At 39.7% G+C, this 20,838-nt stretch overlaps 1 protein-coding gene across 2 annotated transcripts; it reads right to left on the reverse strand.

Annotated features, from left to right (window-relative positions):
* Positions 1 to 603: 603 nt before the first annotated feature.
* USP38 (ubiquitin specific peptidase 38) lies at positions 604 to 18,886 on the reverse strand. Of its 2 annotated transcripts, none has more exons than XM_014878986.2 (10): positions 17,947 to 18,886; positions 16,502 to 16,637; positions 12,093 to 12,222; positions 11,734 to 11,835; positions 8,851 to 9,009; positions 8,299 to 8,492; positions 7,697 to 7,790; positions 6,766 to 6,872; positions 4,327 to 5,674; positions 604 to 951 (listed from the first exon to the last, which is right to left on the reverse strand). In XM_014878986.2, exons 1-10 carry the CDS (start codon positions 18,629 to 18,631, stop codon positions 790 to 792), a joined length of 3,117 nt encoding a protein of 1,038 aa, XP_014734472.1. In that variant the 5' UTR covers positions 18,632 to 18,886; the 3' UTR covers positions 604 to 789. The 2 variants fall into 2 exon arrangements, with proteins under 2 accessions (XP_014734472.1, XP_088020258.1); XM_088164132.1 differs by lacking the exon at positions 17,947 to 18,886 and adding an exon at positions 17,259 to 17,374 and having other exon boundaries at positions 649 to 951.
* Between the last annotated feature and the right edge of the window lie 1,952 nt (positions 18,887 to 20,838).

Below are 20,838 nucleotides of genomic sequence, written 5' to 3' on the forward strand. Positions count from 1 at the left end.
TTTTTCTCATCTTTTGCAGTCTCAGAGAGTTTAAGTTACAGTACTGCAAGGCACATACAGAATCTTTTCCTTTCCAATACTCAGCAGATATATTCCCTGAAATAATTTTAAAATCCTCAAAACAATTAGAAATGCTACAAAGTTAACAATCTCTATTTAAAAACATTGCTCCTACACAACATGCACTTTTTTGGATAACAAGTTAGCAAATATTTATAAATTTTTTCTTTTCATTTACACTGGAAATGGACTGAATAATTTTTAACCTGGAAAGTACTGTATCATGTCACATTTAAGTTATTGCCTTCATTACAAATTGCATCGTCTCTGAAAATTCACAAAGGTATTGTATTTAAAAATAAGCAGTGGGTGAGAGACTACAGATGCAGTTTAGCCCATCTGAAAATGGGTTTCCACATAAAGCGATACCATCAGAGTAAAAAATGAACTTTCTTCATTCAGTGGATGAGGACAAGAGAAACTGATGTAACTGCATTTTGTTTAACACAATGTCATTAGCATTTGCTTAAAAAAAATCTTAATTTTCTGTTTTTTGGGCAAGCATATCTTACTATGAAAGCAACTGAACTTTTAAGAGGTAGGTTTTTTTTTCCATTATGCGCTTATTTATTTCAAATAAAACATAACCAAAAAAAACACCAATATTTGCTTTTAGACAAGGATCAAGTCTCAAAGCCTGGTACGATATCTGACAGAGTTCAGTATTTTATTTGTCCTCAGCAGTACTAGGCTGCTTTGGAACCAGTGTATTCCAGGTTGTCTTCATAGTCAAAAGACCAATCTACCAACATTGCTGAACCCACCCCCTCCTCCTCCACCTGTGGGACCACAACTTCCCGGGGGATCATTGTCATCAAATCCATTGGGTCGGAAAGAGCAAGAGGCTGAGGCAGCTTGAAGTGCTTGTGTTCGAGCACTAAGCTCTTGCTCCTGAAATGAAAGAATAAACACAATTAAAAAAAAAGCCCAACCCACAATTCATGCCCTTGAAATGGTTTTTAAAGCAGCATCACTAATTTCCAGTGAACAGCTTTGCTGAACTTTCAAGCTGAACATCCACAGTCAATCTAAGATGTACAATTTTGATGATTGTCATTAAGCATAAGTGAAACAAAATTAAATCCATCTGAGTTCATGCTAAAATCCTATTTTATAGCAACATGGGATGTCACTAAAAGATGAGACTGCTGATGAGAAGCTAACAAAACTGGTTTTGACATGTTTTATATAAATTTTCATCCTAGCAGTTTTCAGATGCTCTTATTCTTGTTTGCAATGTTGAAAGGCAAAATCTTTAAATCAATGTTAATTACTTTAAAGACATTTTTTCATTCCACTCAATCAACTGCATAGAGTAACAATATACTCAGATAAAAGGCCAAAAGATGGACAAGCTATCTCGTTTCTATTCTCTGCAGCTTTTCAGCTTTCAAGTATTATTGCTATGCTAGCTGTCATAACTTAGTAAGTCTCTGCAGCTCTCAAGCACTTCATAAAAATCAGAGTCAACTGCTGGAAAATGTACCTGCACAAGTAGAAGGAATAAGAAAGCTCTGCCTCCTGCCAGCTGCTTTTTCAGCTGAATGCTCCTGAGGCTTCTTAAGACATCTAAGAAGGGGATGAGCACAGGCTTTTCCCTCATTAGACACATCACGCACTACTTTGTCTCTGGCCAACAAGTTCAATAAACCCTGCAGCAATTTAGTATCTGTAGTATACCTTTGTCAAATTGACCAAGAGCTTCAAAAATGGAGGGAGAGAAGGCAGGTGTTAGCTCTGGAAGGCTAAGAGGAAAAGACAGTGGGCCTGGCAACAAACTGAAAATATTCCAGTGCTAAGGCTCATACTGATAGCTGCCTTCACATGACACTTCATCAGCACACACGTCCCGAAAGGCAATGGGAGTAAACTTTTGAACAGGTTTTAGTAACTGCAGGGGTCACCTTCAATTCTTCCTGACTGTATTGTACTACCATGAAAGCACGAAACTAAAATTTTGTCCAAATACTTTCACAGGTGCTAAAATAGTCCTTGTGAGTATTAAATTATTTTGCCCTCTTCAAAAACGCAGCCTAAGTTTGAACTATTGTATACAACCAAGGACTGAAATGCATCCTCATTTTCAAAATTATAAAAGAGATTTTGGAGGACACTGTCGACCTAATGCAGTGGACATATCCCTGAATACAGTATTATGCTATCTCCAGCATTATGTGGCTAACTCTATGACACACCAAAACCCAAATAAGTTTACTAGGAATAACAAGGAAATATTAAAAACTCACTTGTAGTATCAGAAATCAATTGCAGATTTTGATTTAAAATAGCAGACCTTGCACAAATAGTTCAGTTGAAAAACTACTCTACCAAACTGTTTAGCTTACAGCACTGGCATTTTTACAAGCAACAGCCTTATTTCTAAAAATGTTGAATGTTTTCAGATTGTTATATTTATTATATTTATCCCATGAAATACTATGTTAGGTAAGTAAAACTTGATAGTCAATATGGTTCTCTGGACTTAAAATAATGCAGAGCATCCCCTCTTGCTTTCCACTTGTTCCCAGAGAAGGTTTTTCAATTTGTTTTAAATTGAGTGGGAGCTACCCATATTGCAGGTTTAGTTATTTATATATATGATATGATATATATATATGATATATATATATGAAAATATCTTAGTTTACCATGTGGTAAGCTGATATGCAATAGCAAAAGAAAGCAGTTAAGATACAGAGTTTTTTGGAACATGTCTTCTAAAAATTAAAGGCTTTCTCAGAACACAAAAATTAGCTTAACTTAGCTGGAAAACATTAGTTTAGAACTCTGAACCAAAAGTGAAATATGGCATCTTAAACTTAGAATAATCTACTTCAGTGAATCACAGTATGAGCATTAATTTGAGAAAAACAGTAACCCAGATCTTTTTATGAGCCTCAATTAAAATGAGAAAAGGTCAGGAGCTCACAAACTCAGAGATTATTGAGACACAACAAAGAAAGCCAATACTGAAGAATTCAAAAGTGAAAGGTAGGTAAAGATCTAAAAACAAGCAAAAAAACCCTAGAAAGCAAACAAAAATAATATGCTTGGAAAATATTTTTCATTTTGAGATTATTACAATTAAAAAAGGAAAAAACCCACCAAACACGGCAAGGAGTAATGGTTTTAACCTAAACGAGGGTAGAGTTAGACTAGATAAAAGGAATGAATTTTTTAGGAAGGTGGTGAAACACTGGGGGCTGCCCAGAGAGGTGGTAAATGCCCCATCCCTGGAAACATTGAGGGCCACGCAGGATGGGACTTGGAGTAACCTGGTCTAGCTGAAGATGTCCCTGGTCATGGCAGAGGCTGGACTAGATGGCCTTTAAGGCCCCTTCCAACCCAAGCTGTTCTGTGATCAGACATCGCTGCTAGAGAAGTCGAGATGAGATGTGGCACATAAGCAAAGACAAACAGGATATAAATGCTTTAACCACACTGCTTGAAAATAGCAACAGAGTTGCAATTTAAGCTCTCAGTTTTCCCATTCATGTTTGTAGAATACCTGCAGCAGATTTTCCACAGCGAGATTTAGCTCATTTTTCCTAAGTTAAATTTACCTAGTTCTTCTAATTTGAGTTGGCCTATAACCCTTACAGGAACAGTTTAACCCATCGAAGAGCACCCAGTAAGAACATCCAAAAATAACTGCAGTGCTCTAAGAAAAACATATTGAAGAATTTTTTTTTTTTTAAACAGCAAACAAAGCTGCCACGGCTAGGTGAAGTTCTCAGACCACAGGCAGTGTGCTGCTGGCAGTGCTGGTCCCACAGAAGGTACAGCATGGGCAGCAAAGGGAAAACAGAATCCAGTCACCCACATCTGGTCATCATTTCAGCTATTCCAGCATTTATGTAAGCAGAGTTTTTAAGTAAAACTTCACTACGAATGAAAATGCACTAGTAAAAACACCACTTCGAAGTTTTTAAGTAAACTTAGGCCACTCTTGTAATTTAGTAAAGGCAATCAAAGGATCAACTGTTTGGAGCCTCTCCCGTCTGGAATTACAAGTGGTTGAACGACATATACAAGCATCTCCACTCAAAGTTTAAACTGAAATGAGTTTATGTTATTTTCCTTGACATTTCCCATCTGACAGTGACAACCTTGCTATGAAACCTGTCCAGCAACACCAAGATGAAACCAGACTAGTGATTTATAAGGTTAATATAACAGAACACTTAAAAGCTACCTTGTTCTTTGTTCTAGACTGCCTCTTGTGAGGCGTAAGGAGACACTCTTTACACAAAATTTCCATCTTACCTGCAAGTACAGTTTGTTATCTTTTGTAATTGCATCCATGAGGTCTTTTTGTAGAGGAGGGTCTCCGTTTACCCAGAGGCCATTTGCTGGATTAGTGTTGAAGCCACAGGTGCTGTTCTGCTTTTTGTAAAACAGAACGTAAGCAGTGTCCTTCGGAAATCTACTGGTGATTTTCTGGACTGACTGAAATGAGGTAAATGTCACTCTGCTGTCATTGAACAGAAACCATTCTCTTGGCATCTCACTGTCCAGCTCATTTTCTACAACAGTACAAGGACTCTCCTCTGTAAACAACTTATCCTGAGGAGAAACTAAAGAAAGAGCTGTAGACTGGTGGCAGAGCCCTGAAGGGGCTGACCCAGTAACATTTCTAGCATATGAATAATAATGTCCACTTTCAGAGGATACACCAGAATGCACCACCACAGAGCTTAACACATAGGGCACCAACTGTGGGCAGCTCACTTCATCAGCACCTGAGGGTTTCAGTTTTTTAGCAAGGTTTTCTCCAGTATCAGAAATCTCCACACCAACAGACCAGCCTCCCGAAACAACAGCTAAAGGGGACGTTGCTCTTTTCACTGGCAGTTCCAATACAAGCGGTAGAGAAACATTGTCCAAGATTTTACGCCTTATGTGACACTTTGGATCATAGGAAAATCTCAAAAGAGTGAGAATGAGGTATTCAGGCTCCTCAATGATTTGCATAGTTTTTTCAGCATTCTGTAGAGAGGCACACTTTTCACAATAATATTTATTGTCTCCACTAAGGATCTCAGGTGCCAGAAAATAATTGAGTAAGTCTGTAACTGACAGGGTATTTTTACCTACTAGACTCTGAGACATATCCCCATTATTTTCAACTTTGAGTTCAGAAATTGTGGTATTCTCAGAGCTTGGCTCACTAGAAAAATCTTCTATGGTTCCTTCATTCATTATTGTGTCACATCCACGATTTACTTCCAAATTATCGAGAGGTGTTTCTGCAGCAGGACTGGTTGCTAAACTATTACTTTGCACCATGTAGTCATCCTTCACTTCAGAATGTTCCATGCATTTTGGGTCAACATTCTCTAAGGAAGTTGGAGGACAGAAAGCCAAAGAGAGATCTGTGAAAGCTTCTTCCTTTTGAGACATACTTTTGCAGTTTAAACAGCATATGTTAGTTTTCAATTTCCCTCCAAACATCTTCTCTATGAGAGTTCTTTCTCCACTTCCCATACAAGGTGCTTCAGTAAATACTTGTGTTTTGTGGACAGCTTCTTGTGCCTGGGACTCGTCAGTCATTACATGTTCAGAACTCTTAGCTGAAGACAATGCTTTCAAAGTTCTCTCTTCTTCATGCAACCTGCAGACAAAGAAAAATAAATGCAAGTAACTGTGCTATTTTCCAAATACTGCCACACTAGCTCAGATTTTTTTTCCAGCTAAAAAATACAAATGGTTAAGTTGCTAGAAGTGTTTTACACTAAAAAAAGTGTTTGTTATTTTTTATACAATGAAGTTGAACCATAGAGGTCTGTATTACCCAAAACAGAGTACGAGAGGCACAAATGCATTTATTGCGGGTCTCATTATATATAACAGAACACAATGGATATTTTGAAAGAACTGGCAAGTATTAAAAAACCTAACAATGTTTTTTATTATTTATCATTACAATGTGTTAATAAATCTTGAGCTCTTGAGTTGACCTGTCCTGTATGTCAGACTTTGTAAGAAAAAAGTAACTATTTGTCTATTGCCAGACAACTTCCAAAGAAAATGTCAGAGTTCTGCAGCCAGGCAAGTTAAGAAACTACAGCAAGAAAATCCAAACCAAAAGAGAAACCCAAGACATAGTGAAAAAATAAGAGAACACTATTTCATTATTGAGATAAATTTCTCCAGAAGTGGAATGTGTCTTAAAGTAATATTGCTTAAGGTCCATCTCAGCAAGCCAAAAATGAGGGTTATTAATAAATTTAGGTATTACTGATTTATCTCTGCCACAGTTAATTTGCTTACTTAATTATCTAATTATAAAGACATGTATATCTCTTGTGACTTATGTGTCTTGTATGAAATACAGCTGTCTCCACCAACACGAAATTCCAGAAGCACTACTAAACTGCTTTCAGCAACCACATTAATTTAACAATCACGAATTTAAGGATTGCGACTTGAACATAACACCCATGTTTAGATTTATAAAAGTGGCACATTGTTACCACCATAACCTGTTTTCAATTATGTGGATTCAAGATGGCATCCAGACCTCACCACAGACTAATCCCATGAAGAAAAGTAGTTTGTAGACCATACAAAAAGCCAGAGAAGGACAGGAATGAAGTTGAAAATCCTGATCCCCACTCATGCAGTGGAACTGTTACACAACTGCTCCTTACATGATGTGGTAAGGCTGTAGATGCATTCCCATTAATGGCACCATAACCTTACCTGTCCAGCAGGAATCTGAGATATTCCGAGCAATCCTGCTGGGACCGAGGGGTGAACCATGGTGGTCTGGAAGCTTCAAAGAAAATTCTAGGAGCATATGCCTCCCTCTGTTCAAGTGAGAGAACAGGCAAGGTTACATAGGAGCTACTTAAAAAATGGTTTTATTATTTTAATATTAACAGCTGAACTTTGGACTACATTATCCCAGAGTAGCTGAACGAAACACATGATACACAAACATTTAAACAACTTAATCATGCCAAGGGAGAGCCATTAATTTTGTAGCAATCACCTCTAGTACAAAGATAAAAATAGTTTATCCTGCTGGCAAATATTAATTTTTAGTCAGTGCAAGCCAGGTATTATGCATAATAGCACCTACCAGTCTTGCTGGTAAGTTAAAAAAACTTGTTTGCTTTCTTCAGAACACCAATACTTCATAAGTACCCATTTATTTTGAAGCTGAGGCAGCCTCATCCCCTTCACAAGTTTATTACTATTATTCAAAGAGAACAGAAGTGTCTTGTACCTTTCCAGCATTAGCAAAATTTTTGAATAGTTAATGTTTATATCAGAATTTGAACTACAATACAATTTAGTGTAAAAATCACGGAAGGTCACAGTTTACACTAAAAAGATAGATAAAATCAGCTTGTATATCAACTCAGGTCTTATTTCTGTTTTCTCATTCTTGCTTCTCAAAGAAACTATTTATAAAAACACCAAAACACCAACGTTTGTCACTTAGAGAAACGTGTATTTCGTAAGTCCATCCACACCATCTGAGCATTTGAAGGCAGACTCATTCCCATACAAAACTATAATATTTATACTTTATATACTCAAGAGGTCTCCCACAGCATCATGTTTGTTTCTCAATTTTGGTATATAGATCTAGGCTTAAAGAAAAGCAGATGGAAAACTGACATACCTGGGTATGGGCCAAAAATGCAAAAAGATGCTGCAATTTTCTCATTAGAGAATTACAGCCATTTAGATTCAGAGATAAAACATGTCTTCTGAAACTAAAATGGAAGAGAGAGACGTCAGTTTCCTTGCTAGACTTCTAACAAAACAGTTATCATTCCAGCTGAGATAATTACTTGAAATTGAAAGAAAGCAAAACACATAACACTTCCCTTTAATACTGTAACTCTGCTCTAGTGCAGAATTAACACTGCAAAATGCCCATGTCTTCAAACATTTAAATGAGTAGGAATAGGATACAGACAGACTTTTTCCAATACCATTCCAGATTGTAACAAAAGCATCACCAAAAATTTTTACAATACATCAGTGAGCAAAAAAGGACTTGTCTCTTGACACTGGGTAAAAGGATCAGGATTTTTAGTGGCTAAAATTGCAGTTTCTAGAGCTGAACATTACCAAAGCAATCAGTAACTGAGTGCAAAAAAACCCACTCAGATCTATCCAGTCAAGAGATCCCAAGAGAAGTTATTATTCTGTGAAAATCTAGAATACACTAACTGCAAGAATTATTTGCAATGAAAAGAGCTATTAAGAAGCACTTACTCTGTAGCCATAAAAAGTGCCTGAATAACACTGTTCATGTAGCAAGTATTTCCTAGATTTATTAGGCCTGTCTTCCCAGTTTCAGATTTTCCAGAAAGTCTAGATAAACAAGATGGCAAAGAACTGGATTGAGAAGTCCAGGCACTCTGACTGAGGATCAACTTAATCTTCTCTTCAGTGGGTTTGGGCATATCCTACAAGAGAAATATTTAACACACTTAATAGGTTTTTTTATTTGTTTCTATAACAGGTTCTGCCATTCACCAGTATTGCATCTTCGTCTGCTCCCCAGCTCTCCTTCAAGGTCTTGCTGCTGTCCCTGATAGCCTAGGAAACAGAACAGCCCTTGTGCCCTTGTACCCTTCCCTCCCCCCAACCTTTTCCTTCAAAGCTTTATATTTATTTTATATTTCAAGCACAGGATTGACATGAGATTATGTGGTTGGCTCTTTTCTCTACATGGAAGCTCTAAAGAATTTGGATCTGCAGAACTACAATTTCACATCTGGGAAAATAAAAAAACATTCCATGCTCTTAACATTGCTAATGTACCTTAATAGCTTCCAGAATGGGTTCATAGAGCTCTGGAAATCCTGAATAATGATACATCATACAGTGTATCAACTCAGTCAACTGCATCAAAAAGGCTGTACTGGAAGGCAAGCCATCTCTTTTGAAGGAGTGAACCAAACTGACCACGTGTGGAACAATCTGAATGGGAAAACAAAGAAACAAACAAAAAAGTGTTAACTCAATTCTCTCATTGTTTTTTTCTTCTACAAAATACTTCATTGAACTTCATTGGTTTATACATACCAAAGGACAGGGGATCTTTTGTTATAAGAAGTGGTTGAGAAACAATGACTTGAAAAACATATATTACTCTTCACACATGACAATTTTCAAGCAGCACAATTAATTATTCAATGCTCTCTTTAGCTCACATAGCAAGTTTTAAAAGGAACTTTATGAACTTAGAAGGTGCATGCTAAGGTTTTAAGGTTTTCATCTTATTAAGGATATTAACTGCAAACATTCTGCTTTTGTGACACTACTAACAGTTTAGTATCTTGTTTTGATTTCAGAAATATGGTTTTTAAAACAAACCTTTTAATCTTCCTTTAACAGAACCTAATGCTTGGACTCACGAGCCTACGAATACATTCCTGGTATTCCTACAAGAAGCAAACTGGCCCATAGCTCCACCTAGTGAGGCAGCTCAGCTCCATAAACCAGGACCATGTCATTTACTGTGAGCTGAAAGTCTGCCACAGGTATGGTCATCTATTTGACACTTGGTTCAGATTCAGGACTACTTTAAATTGAGTCAGATTACAATCAGAAATGTTTACTTGATCTCCTTCCTCTTCTTCAGCACAGCTCTCTACATTTAAATGCATGAGACATTAGTCTTAAGACACCAAGTAGAAATTTACTTCAAAGCAATTTACAAAGAGTAGGGAGTTCTCACTGTGAACCAAAGTATTTCAGACAACTTTCCCAGTTTCCAAGTGATCAGGATTGATTAACTGTGAAAGAAGTTGATAGAATAATTTCTCATAATTAATTACTACCAAACAATTTGTAAGCTAAAGACATGAAATACAGAACAGGAATTATAAGAATATAGGAATCTGAGGAAGGTATACCAATTAAAAGAACTGATATAGTTCAAAACACCAAAGTAAAAGGGGCTAGGTGCAAAATACCAATTTCCCACCTTTTCAATTATTGGTTATTTTCTGGGTAAAAAAGATAATTTTACACCTCTGATAAATAAACCCTGCTCTTTAGGTAAGCAAGCTATCCACTGTCTAAATAGAAAAACAGAAAGATGAAGTCTTCACTGTACCACAAGTCAATAGTGAAAGCTGTTGAAATGAAAAAAATTCCATCTTCCACTTTATAAATGTGGGTACACAGCAATAAGAAAGCAACTGCTGAGCTCCAAAAAGGAGACTTGTATCAAGCAGATCTGAGATACAGTAATTCTGCATAGACAAAGCACATGGGAAGAACAGAAAAAGTACAGATTCTCAGTTCTGTCAAAGAGTCAAATTCTGCAGGCTGGATAAATGTTACCCTTTGAATATACACAGAATTATCACTTCTGGCTTGAGGTTGCATTAAACTTTTATACATGAGTAGATTTTTGATGCTCTTAAGTTCTACATCTTAAGTACAAGACTGCTTCTGCTATAAAAATATCAAACTAATTTATGCTAATGATGCTCAAGTGTAAAGAGAGTGAATGTAATTTCAGATGCATTACCAAGTAAATTCATTTCTACTTATCAAATGTGCATTTGACCATTTCATAATCAGACCATTTGTTATTTAAAAAGTAAACAAGCACTTAAAGTGAAGGAAGATATTACAGAATATTAAATGGCAGTAGCACAAAAAATGATATTGAAGAAAATTGTTTAAAATTGAGCAAAAATGGTAATGATATCCTGCAGGGAGGTATTTTTGCAGTACAGCAGGCAGTCTCCAATAGAGATTTTCTTTGTTAAACCAAATTCCTTTTTCTAGAATAAGTTCTCTCATATTTTACCTTTTTCTACTGTTTCATCTCTCTCAGGAGAAAAGAAGAAAAGCAAGAAAGTAAATATATTTAATATTTATGTTTTGAGCGTATTCAAAGCTTTCGACTGTGACTCAAACTTCTACCCGAAGACAATGGAGAAACTTCAGACATGTCTCATTAAAAATCAATGTAATGGTCATAAGGCAATTACACTGACATTAAACAAAGGGTTTGATATTCCTTCAGAGCCTTGGGGACAGCCTAGAAACAATGTGCCAGGCTGTTACTATTAAATCTGACATTTCTCTTAAAGTTTAAGCTGAACACCAAGTGTGGGAACACCTTGCTGTATTAATACAGTTACTGTCACACCCTCCTATCTACGGCCTTAACTAATGAAATGCATTTTGAAAAGGGGTCATTAAAAATGGTGACCTTTAATTTGTCCATGAACATTGACACAGACAGCACAGGTTTTCTGGAAGTGAAGTATTTCTGGGTCTCATGAACCTATTCAGGGTGACCAGGTTACACAGAGCAGATTATCTCTGGTATCTGTTTTCTCCAAACAGCTGTCCTCAAAAACCTACTTGCTGCCTAACCTAATCAGCCAATTTCACACACATAAAATGGATTTCCAGAAGCATGCAGTTGAAATGCGGTGCACAGATACTCCTGCCAGAAATAGGTACATACAAGGAAGGACAATGCTTGCTTCCAGTTATATATGAAGTGGCTGAATCTGGAAGCTAAAAAGCCTTCCTGTGACCAGAGGAACCTGATTCTAGGACCTTCCAACACACAAAATCCAAGCACATCAATTCTGTTGCTCTTTACACCCATTTCAGAAATCACACAGTGAGTGACATTTCAAAGCACTGAAAAACAGTTATTTAGTAACTCACCAAATGAAAAGCTTCTGGAGAATGCTGGAAACTAAGTAACATGTGGGAAAGGACAGCAAGGGCACCAGGCCTCACTAGAGGAAACCAAAGCCGATTAAAGACCTGAAAAAAAACCCACATTTATTTCAGTGAATCTACAAAGTAAAATTGCGGTAAACACAAAAACACATCTTCAAACACACAACCATTTGAAACAGACAAAATCATTACATGCAAGTGACAGCTATGGATGCATTTACACCTTATTTGCAGAGTAAGAAGACAGCGTATGTTACAATAAAAGAGATTTTACACAAATGCATAGCTGGGAGCAACTCCTTTCCCTCTCCCTCAGTTTTGAATGCTCTTTTCCAACATACCAATTCGATCTTAAGCAGAGTGACATCAATGAGGATGGTAAATTTCTGGACTGCAGCCAATCCTTTCAGCAGTGCAATCACCCATGTTTCCACATGCTGAGCCAGAGGCCAGGACAGCCAGTCAATCATTCTACAAGGCAATAAGAGAACAAAAAAAAAATTTAAAAACCCAATATGCCACTAATTTTAATCTCAACAAAAAAGATACTCTATTTCACCTTGCTACATGCTTATACAATAAGACTCCCAATAAGTAATGCAGGAATGTTAGGCAAGTGGTAATTTAATTACATCTCAAGCCATTTAATTCTGAAATATTAATAATTATTCATTTAATACATTTGAAGTAAATATGCATCCTCAAAAAACACAAAAGCTTGAAAAGGCCAATATTTTGTATTGTTTCTTATTAGTCTAGAAAATGCACCCTGATTTTATAGATATTGAGCTAACATCTGACAAAAGCTTACTGCTGAAAAGGTGCCTGGACCTGGTAACCTCCCCTCTAACACCTTTTATCCCAAAGCAGACCAAAACTGACTATTAAAGAAGCCTCTTCAACTTAAAATTGCACTCATGGAAGCCAGCTCAAACACTCTAAATTAATGGTAAAATCTAGTAATTTTAAATACATTGAGCAGTCTGGGGTCTATATACATCTCAAAAAGGAGAAGTTCACTTGAGCTAAGAAAAAAGTGAAGGGACCTCCCGTGCCTAGAAAATACAGTGAAATATCAGGAAAACACAGGTATTCTATCTTTTTAAATTAATAGTCAATTTATACTGATTTTTAAGGCAGACAAACAGATGAGTTGAAGCAATTCTAGGACACAGACAATATTGTAAGGGAGTGCCAGCTAAAACATGAAATCTAGGCTTTGCTCTTGTGATATTTTACTTGCCAATATTTTGAATTTTCTTTAATTGTCCACAAGATTTTTCTTCAAACAAGATGAGGCAACACTAATTAGGTAGAAGGAAAAACTTTCTACCACAAGAGTAGACAGATATTGAGACAAGCTATAATGTATAGATCTTAGAATTATGTACAACCTGCACATAGAAAATTCAAAGGCTTCTCTGAAATAAGGGATCTTTAGAACTGCCTTTTTAACAAACAAGCACAAATCTTACCAAGTTTCTTCCATATTGTTACCAAAAAAAATTTAGGAAAAAACACGGCAACATCATAATCACTGCTCTGAATTTACACAAAGCTCTCATTTCCTCAACATGTTAAATTCAAACATCTTTATCCTGAGCAACCTTTCCGTATATCTTCTAAAACAGAGATTGAAAAACACAGGCCCAAACTGTTTTTGTCTGCAAAGAAATAATCTTAACCTAAAAAAAGATCCCACAACTCATAGTACAATCATCTTCAAATCTTCCCTTCCCTGATTTGTAGGCTTGCTATTTTTCAGCAGTGTCAGAAACACCTGCAGAGATAATTTAAGCCTAATGACAATATATTTTGTCTTCTTAACTGGTTTAGACAAGTATTCTGTAGAGCCCTACATCAGAACCACTATTCTAAAACATCTGACTTAATCTTAGAATTAATGATTTTGAGAGCAGAAACAAAAACCAGAAGAAGAGACAGAAGTGAACCTGCAGACCTGCTTGAGATTCTCCCAAAACCCATCAAATCTTAGATCTGGTAGGTGAAGACCAGGCATTTTGGTTCCATTTACTTGGCTTCTGCTCTGTTGCAATCAATGACTGCATTTTTAATACAAAGGCAGATATTAGTATGGGCCATGATGATGATCATCCATACTAACAGAGGATTTTTTTGGGGGTTTGACTAGATTAAGAGAAACTTAAAAGTCTCAAGAGGACCTTCTGCCTCATACCACTCTAAAATCAGCAGGTCTTTCACCCACGTATGTTCCTAATAGGGACAGTATTTTTGATATCTTTGAATAGAAAAAAACCAATATTTGTGTAACCTTGGACACCAACTTCTTTCACAAAATATCTTCTCCACACATCAAAAAATCTGGTGGCTCAGATTAGAAAAAATAACCAAACCAAAAGAGCAACAGAAGATATTTAGACTACCTGGCACCCCCAACAAATTACAAGTCTTTTACAGCATTTTACATTTTTTTTCCAATAGGACAGAGCACCTGGTTATATCTGGAGTATTTCTTGGCAAAATTTTCAGTTTCTCTTAACAGAGATATTTGGGTTGAAGTTCAAAGAAGCATTATACTTATCAGGATCCTGAGTACAGCCAGTTCATTTCCTCCCAGAGTTCTGAAGTAAGACTCTTTTGAAGTAGAGCCATATATCCTCAAAGAGATACAACTGTTTTCTGCTTTTCCTCACTGATGCTCTTCAGGTAAGGTTTCATGAGACAGCTGAGTCAGCTCAAGCCAAAAGCCAAATATCCTTTCCAACAATATCTTGTGGCTAAGGTACCACCCCCTCTGAACAAACTCCATTTAGGAGTCTGTTAAATATAAATTATTTACTACTCGGTGTTCAACTTCAGATAGACTCTGCAGTGCCACAGAAGTTATACTTAGGAAGTGAGCAACAAGATCTCTAATTTACAGTCACCAAAGCTCTGCTGACTCTCATCAGACCTTGTGCCTGGAGTTTTGCATCTCCTGGGAATGCTGCAAGCCTGATGACAGCATTGTCATTTGGTGCCCCAGACATTCCAGCTGCATTAACCTCATATCAATTGCTCCACTAAGCCAGAAGAGAGGAGTAACTGCAAAGGGTTGCCATAGGTAGAAAAAAAAACTGGATGCAGTGTTGGCATGAGAATATCCAGAAACAAAATCAACAAAGTTCCACGGAACTAAACGAGAGGTTTAGACAGTATTACCTCAAAGAATGAACAAAGCAAGTAAGACTGCTCTTCCCTTTCAAACACAAGAGACAAACTTGCCCACTACATGGCTAGTACCAAAAAAGAAAGCACTTAGATGATAATAACAGCTCCTACTGCAACCAAAGCTCAGCATTGAATTGCTTCCCTAAGCAGAGGGACACAAAGAAGTTGTTCTCAAGCTACAGTTATATGATCATACTGTCTTGACACAGCAATGCAACATAAACGTTAAAACTACACTACCTCGGCAATTAATCACCAGCACATTACTGGTAAATTACCAGCATGAACAAATCCTGAATTTCCCAGCTCTGACTTTTAGTTGGGCACACACCTTTGTTGAAACCTCTTCAGTCAAGGAGATTCTCTTAAAGTCCCTAAACAATATGTCTTACCCCAAATTTTATTGCTAACACTACTTCTTTTCATTATGTTTTTGACTGAAATACAGCTTCTCAACTTACTGTAAACACAAGGAAGAGTGTGAGAAAGCCCTCAGTATCCCACCAAGATTTTCAAGTGCTACATTACATGAATGCTTAAGTATTACACTACATTCAAATGGATGTACTTAAAAGTGATAATATTGCAGACACTGAACTCCTAGTTTAAGGCTTCTTAGAAGTTGCTGTTTAAACAATACAAATTTCTCATAGTCCCCTGTTTAACTGCATTACCCATTTTCCTACCCTTCAGTGCTCAACAACACTTCTTCAATAGGGTTTAAAAAACACCAAAAAACTTCAAGGTTTTCATCCTTCTATCACTGTCATCTTTCTGCATCACTATTATTCACCTATCTGAAGATATTAAAACCAAGATTGCAATCTTAATCCCAGTCTGTTTACACTGCTACTCATCTCCACCACGTTTACTCAAGGTTAGATGTTAACAAACATAACATGCAATTGCTTTTACATCATTCCTATTCCTCTATCATTCAAAGAACATCCAAAAAAACCTACAAGGGTTTGAGTGAAAAGGGTAATAGAGGCTGTTCTCTGTGAATCCTAATAAAAAAATCCCTCAAAACTAAGCAGTAAAACTCATTTTGAACTGTCTCCTCTCTTCAGAGCAGGAGATGATGGTTATGACAATACTACCCTGCTTCTTGGAAAAGCAGAAAGGTTCATCTTCTGTAAACAAGGCCTTGTTTCTCAGTTTGACTATAAACCCCAAGAAGTTTCCTATTCATGCCACCTCCCATAAGGCAGGAGACCTCAATTAAGATGTAATCTAATAGGAACACGGGTGTTTCCTATGAGTTTCTATTTAACCCTCTGCACTCTCCCAGCAGGGCTGGAAAATGAAACAAGCAATGAAGGAAGCAACATTCAGCTGAAACCCTGCCAGTAATATCCACAGCATCATGTGTATTATATATAATATATCCTTAAACCTTAATATGCCAAAAAGCATGACTTGGAATATCATTTTAAGGGCTCCTCTTTTCTATGCTTTTGTTTGGTTGGCTTTTTAAACGGAAACTAAGTAACAAATAACTTCAAGAAAGGCAAGATTGAGAAAGAAACGCCTCTCTCTCGGCAATGAAATACATTACCTGCACAGAGCTTGAGTCATACTTGCATCTTTCACATTAGGATCTGTAGTAAGGCTCCTGATGAGTACTGTAATCATCTGCAATGGTATGTGCTGCACAAGACTTGCCAGTGCAACAGAAGGTTCAAATGAAGTATCTGTAACAATTGAATATGACAAAATGTAAGAATCTAAAAAATGAACTCCACAAAAAAAGTAAGCTATATGTTCTACCCTACAACTTCACCATAGTTTAAAAGTGACAATAAATCTGTCCTACATCTTGCATTCTATTATCACAAACCAAACCAAAATTAAAATGCATCAATGAATTAAGGACAACGAACAGCAGTGAATTACAAACTCCTTTAGTTCATTTCATATCCATGCAAAAAGTGACAAGCTGCCAACTTCCTCCTCCTCCACCCTAAGTGGAATTGTGAAGTAGGCTTTGTATTTTTGTAAAAAGAAGTACCATAAGTTGTTTATTATACTTCATCTTAAGCCTGTTAACATGAAGTACAATGAATATAATTTAGTGCAGCTGGTATTCCCCATGTCCTATCTCAACAACTCTCTGCTAACCACACCACTTACAGCAAAAAGCAATGTTAAGTTTCTCAGGTACATCAACAGAAAAGGTACTTTCCAACGGGAACTACTACAGTAGTTCACATATTTCAGAAGTCAGAAAGGACCTATTTATAATCACATTTCCATTACTCAGGCACTGGATGCTTCCTATAACTTTATATATTGCTTTTACATATGTGACTTACATGTATTTATAAATCCCAATTTTTTAAACAGTTCCAAGGAGCAAGAAGGAAGAGCATCTTTTCACTGAACCACAAAACTGTGTTGGAAGAGATCTCTGGAGATCATGTAGCCCAACCCCTCTGCCAAGGCAGGGTCACCTGGGACAGGTAACACAAGAACACACCCAGGTGGGGTTGGAATGTCTCCAGAGAGGGAGATTCCACGACCCCCCGGACAGCATGTTACAGTGCTCTGCCATTCTCAATCAAAACAAGTTCTTCCTCATGTTAAGGTGAAACTTGTGGTTTAGTTTATGGCCTTTGCCCCTTATAATGGCACTTGGCACCACCGAAGAGTCTGACACCAACTTCTTGCCAACAGCTTTTGAGATATTTATATGCATTTCACTACTGATAGCTTTAAATCTTTAACAGGGCACCCCAAACTCCATTTCGGTATATCACTTAAAGCATTGCACCAGGAGATTTTCCAAACACCATCCTGCTCTGCAGCAAAATAAGTCACTATTCCCCCTCTAGCTTTTGGGGGTGGGCAGGAAATAAAAAAGGCTTGGCTTTCTCGACAGTCAAGAAGTTGCATTTTAGTATCGGGTGAGAAAGCAGCGCTTCCCAAGTGATGCCTGCGCTAAGGCTTTCCCTTTTCCCTGGATAACTCACGCCCCCGTTACTCCGCGCCGCTCCCGCTCACCCGCGGCGGAGATGACAGCGAAGAGCTCCTGCAGGGAGGGCAGCAGCGTGTCGGGCTCGGCCTTCCAGACGCTCCTGAGCAGCGCGCTGACCTGGGTCACCTGCGAGACGTAGAGGCGCAGCTCGGCCTCCCGGGTGCCCTGGCTCTGGAAGTGGGCGATGCTGCGCACCAGCTGCTGGCAGAAGGCGAGCGAGAGCTTCCTGCCGCGGGGCAGGCACTGCGGGAAGTCACTCAGCAGCTGGCACAGGCGGGCGCAGAGCGGCGGCGCCGGCCGCTCGCACACCAGGCGCAGCGCCTCCACCTGCAGCAGCTCGAAGAGCTCCAGCACCGAGGGGCAGCTCATGATGAGGCGCAGCCCCGCCTGGATGTAGTCGAGGATGGCGGGGTCGCGGTTGCTCAGCTCGCCGTAGCCGCGCTGCAGGAGCCCGAGGACGAGCCCGCGGTTGAAGAACGCCTCGAACTCGGCGCGGTGGAAGCGGCCGTAGGCGTCCAGCACCTGCCGCCCCACCTGCCGCTGGAAGGGGTCGGGGCCCTGCAGCACCAGCCGGGTGCCGAGCGCGAACATGGCGCGGCACTGCGCCTGGCTCAGCGGCGTCTCCGCCGACTCCACCACGCGCCGCACGATCACCCGCTTCAGCGGCAGCGGGTGCGACGAACTCACCAGCCCCTCCAGGATCTTGTCCATGGCTCTGGGCGCATCGGCCGAGCGGCGGCGGCGGCGGGCCGGAGCAGGCCTCGGCGGGGGCCGCCGCCGCCGCCGCCTCCCCGCGGCCCTCTCGCCGCCCTGCCGCGCAATGCCGCCGCTGCCTGTGCGGCCCCTGCCCGCCCCTCGCCCGGGCGGCGGCGGCCCCGGCCCCGCTCCCCGGCCCGGCTGAGGCGACCCTGGCGGACGCGGCCGAGCTCTGGCCCCGACCCGGAAGCGGAGCCCCGCGAGCGGGAAGCCGGTCCGGAGGGGACGGGGGGGCATCGCGCAGGCGCCGGCTCCGCCGCGGCACGCCCCGCCCCCCGCGCGGGCGGTGGCCAATGGCGAGCGAGGGCGGGGCGGGGCGGGGCCGGGCCGTGAGGGGACGGAAGGGCGGGGCGGCGGGAGAGGCTCGGAGGGGCCGCATGGAAGGGGTTGGTGTGCCCGGAGGGGCCCCGGGAAACCGCAGGATTAGTTCAGAGCCGGCGAGGGAGGCTCGGCTGTCACCTGCTTCCCTGCACATGCAATGTCCCGCTGGCTCGGTCCGTTCACTCTCACGGAGATACTCTGGCCCATGAGGCGATATCCGCCCGCTCCCCTGTCAGCCTGCGTGCACAGCCCATCAGCTCCTCTTGGGATGTGTATTTATTGCTTCACTAACCGCTGTTCCTCGCTTTAGTTATTGCTCGTTTTTGGATGCTAGTTACAGGTGTGCTTGTGACCAGCAGCACTTCCTCAGAGAAGCCTTTGCTGTTCAGCAGCGCTCTAACAGAGCAGCAATTAATGCCGGCACACACGTGCTTGTGCGGGTGTTCCCATCCTTATTTAAGCCTGCGAATCCTTCATTTCTGACCTAGTTTAGCTCCAGTTTCCAGCAATCAAATCTTGTTAATGTACCTTGCATTTTAATACTACAACACATTTTCAGATTAAGTGAATAAAAAAAAAAAAAAAGAGTTCTGCAAATTACGAGGATTGAATATTATCATACAGTCAGGAATCAGGGTATGGTTTGGATTAGAAGGGATCTTAAAGGTCATCTAGTTCCAGTCCCCTCTGCCATGGGCAGGGATGCCACTCAGTACGTACATCACCTTTCTCAGAGCTCCATCCACCTTGTCCATATTATCTCTTTGAGAGCTAGGTAACAAGAAAGGTCACAAATTGAATTAAAAGCATCATTACCTGTAAATAAACGAGACCAAACTCTACTCACTCAGAATCCTTTAGGCCAGCTTGCTGGTGACATAAGCTGGGTGTGCTGGCAAACCCCTCTTGGTTCACTGTTTCTCAGAACAAACATCTTCATGCTATGTGGTTGAGCAATACCTGTAATTCAGCAGCAGGAGAGTATGGAAAATGAGCCTAATTAATCCCTGGTAGTATTTGAAGTGGAACAGGTGCAGAATCTGAGCTGGAGCTTAGGCTGACAACAGATAGTTCTGATTTAAGAGGAAGAAAAAATACCTACAAGCCCTTCAGTGACAGCTGTAAGATACTACAGCTGTCAGATAACAAAACATGAAACCTAGGGGTTCAGAGATGGCCTGAAAATTGAGCTCCCTGTTGATAAAATATTTCAATTGCTCAGTTAAACAGCTTAGATGACTCGAACTTTGCTCCTCTGTCCTTCAGTTTTCTGTTTGCTCCTCACAGATGTAAAGTCTGGTTCTAGAAACCGCTGTGCAATTACCAAGTCATTAGAGTCCGGTATAAAGTGTGTTGATCAAGGGTTTTTACAAGAACTTTTCAAAGGTCAGAGGCTGTTACCACCAACATCTTAACTATCTAAATTGTGCTTGTACAGTGTACTGTACTGGAATGATATCTCGATTAACTTTTTTTTTTTTTTTCCCCAGAAAGACTTTGTTGTAAACATACATAAAAAATTAACCTTGAACAAGGTGCTAGATTGTGTGGAACTGTGGAACTTAATGCTTTGCCTTCTGTGATCTGGACTAGGAGTGTTTTGATTTTCTTATATTCACTGTACTTATTAGTATGAACTTCTTGATTTTTTTTTCTTAGCACTGTTTATGGTGAATTCTGAAGCCAGAAGAGGAGAGGAGGAGTCCACCCAAGATCTGAAACTGAACTCTGAAGGAAAGAAGCACTGAAATCAAGTTGCCAGTGACACATGCAAAGAAAGGGATAAAGTGAGATCTTATCTGGGCAGGGAATCATGGAGAATGGAAGGAGAAAAGAAGTTT

Source organism: Sturnus vulgaris, chromosome 4, assembly GCF_052056855.1.
Source record: "Sturnus vulgaris isolate bStuVul1 chromosome 4, bStuVul1.hap1, whole genome shotgun sequence".
NCBI classification, from domain to species: domain Eukaryota; kingdom Metazoa; phylum Chordata; class Aves; order Passeriformes; family Sturnidae; genus Sturnus; species Sturnus vulgaris.

Bases quoted from the DNA above. Each gene is read 5' to 3' on its own strand.
- USP38 (XM_014878986.2), bottom strand. From the start codon at position 18,631: ATGGACAAGATCCTGGAGGGGCTGGTGAGTTCGTCGCACCCGCTGCCG. The intron at 11,836-12,092 runs GTATGTTGGAAA...GTTTTTTTTCAG, and splicing joins CTCTGCTTAAGATCGAATTG to GTCTTTAATCGGCTTTGGTT. The intron at 7,791-8,298 runs GTAAGTGCTTCT...CTTCCATTTTAG, and splicing joins GCACTTTTTATGGCTACAGA to TTTCAGAAGACATGTTTTAT.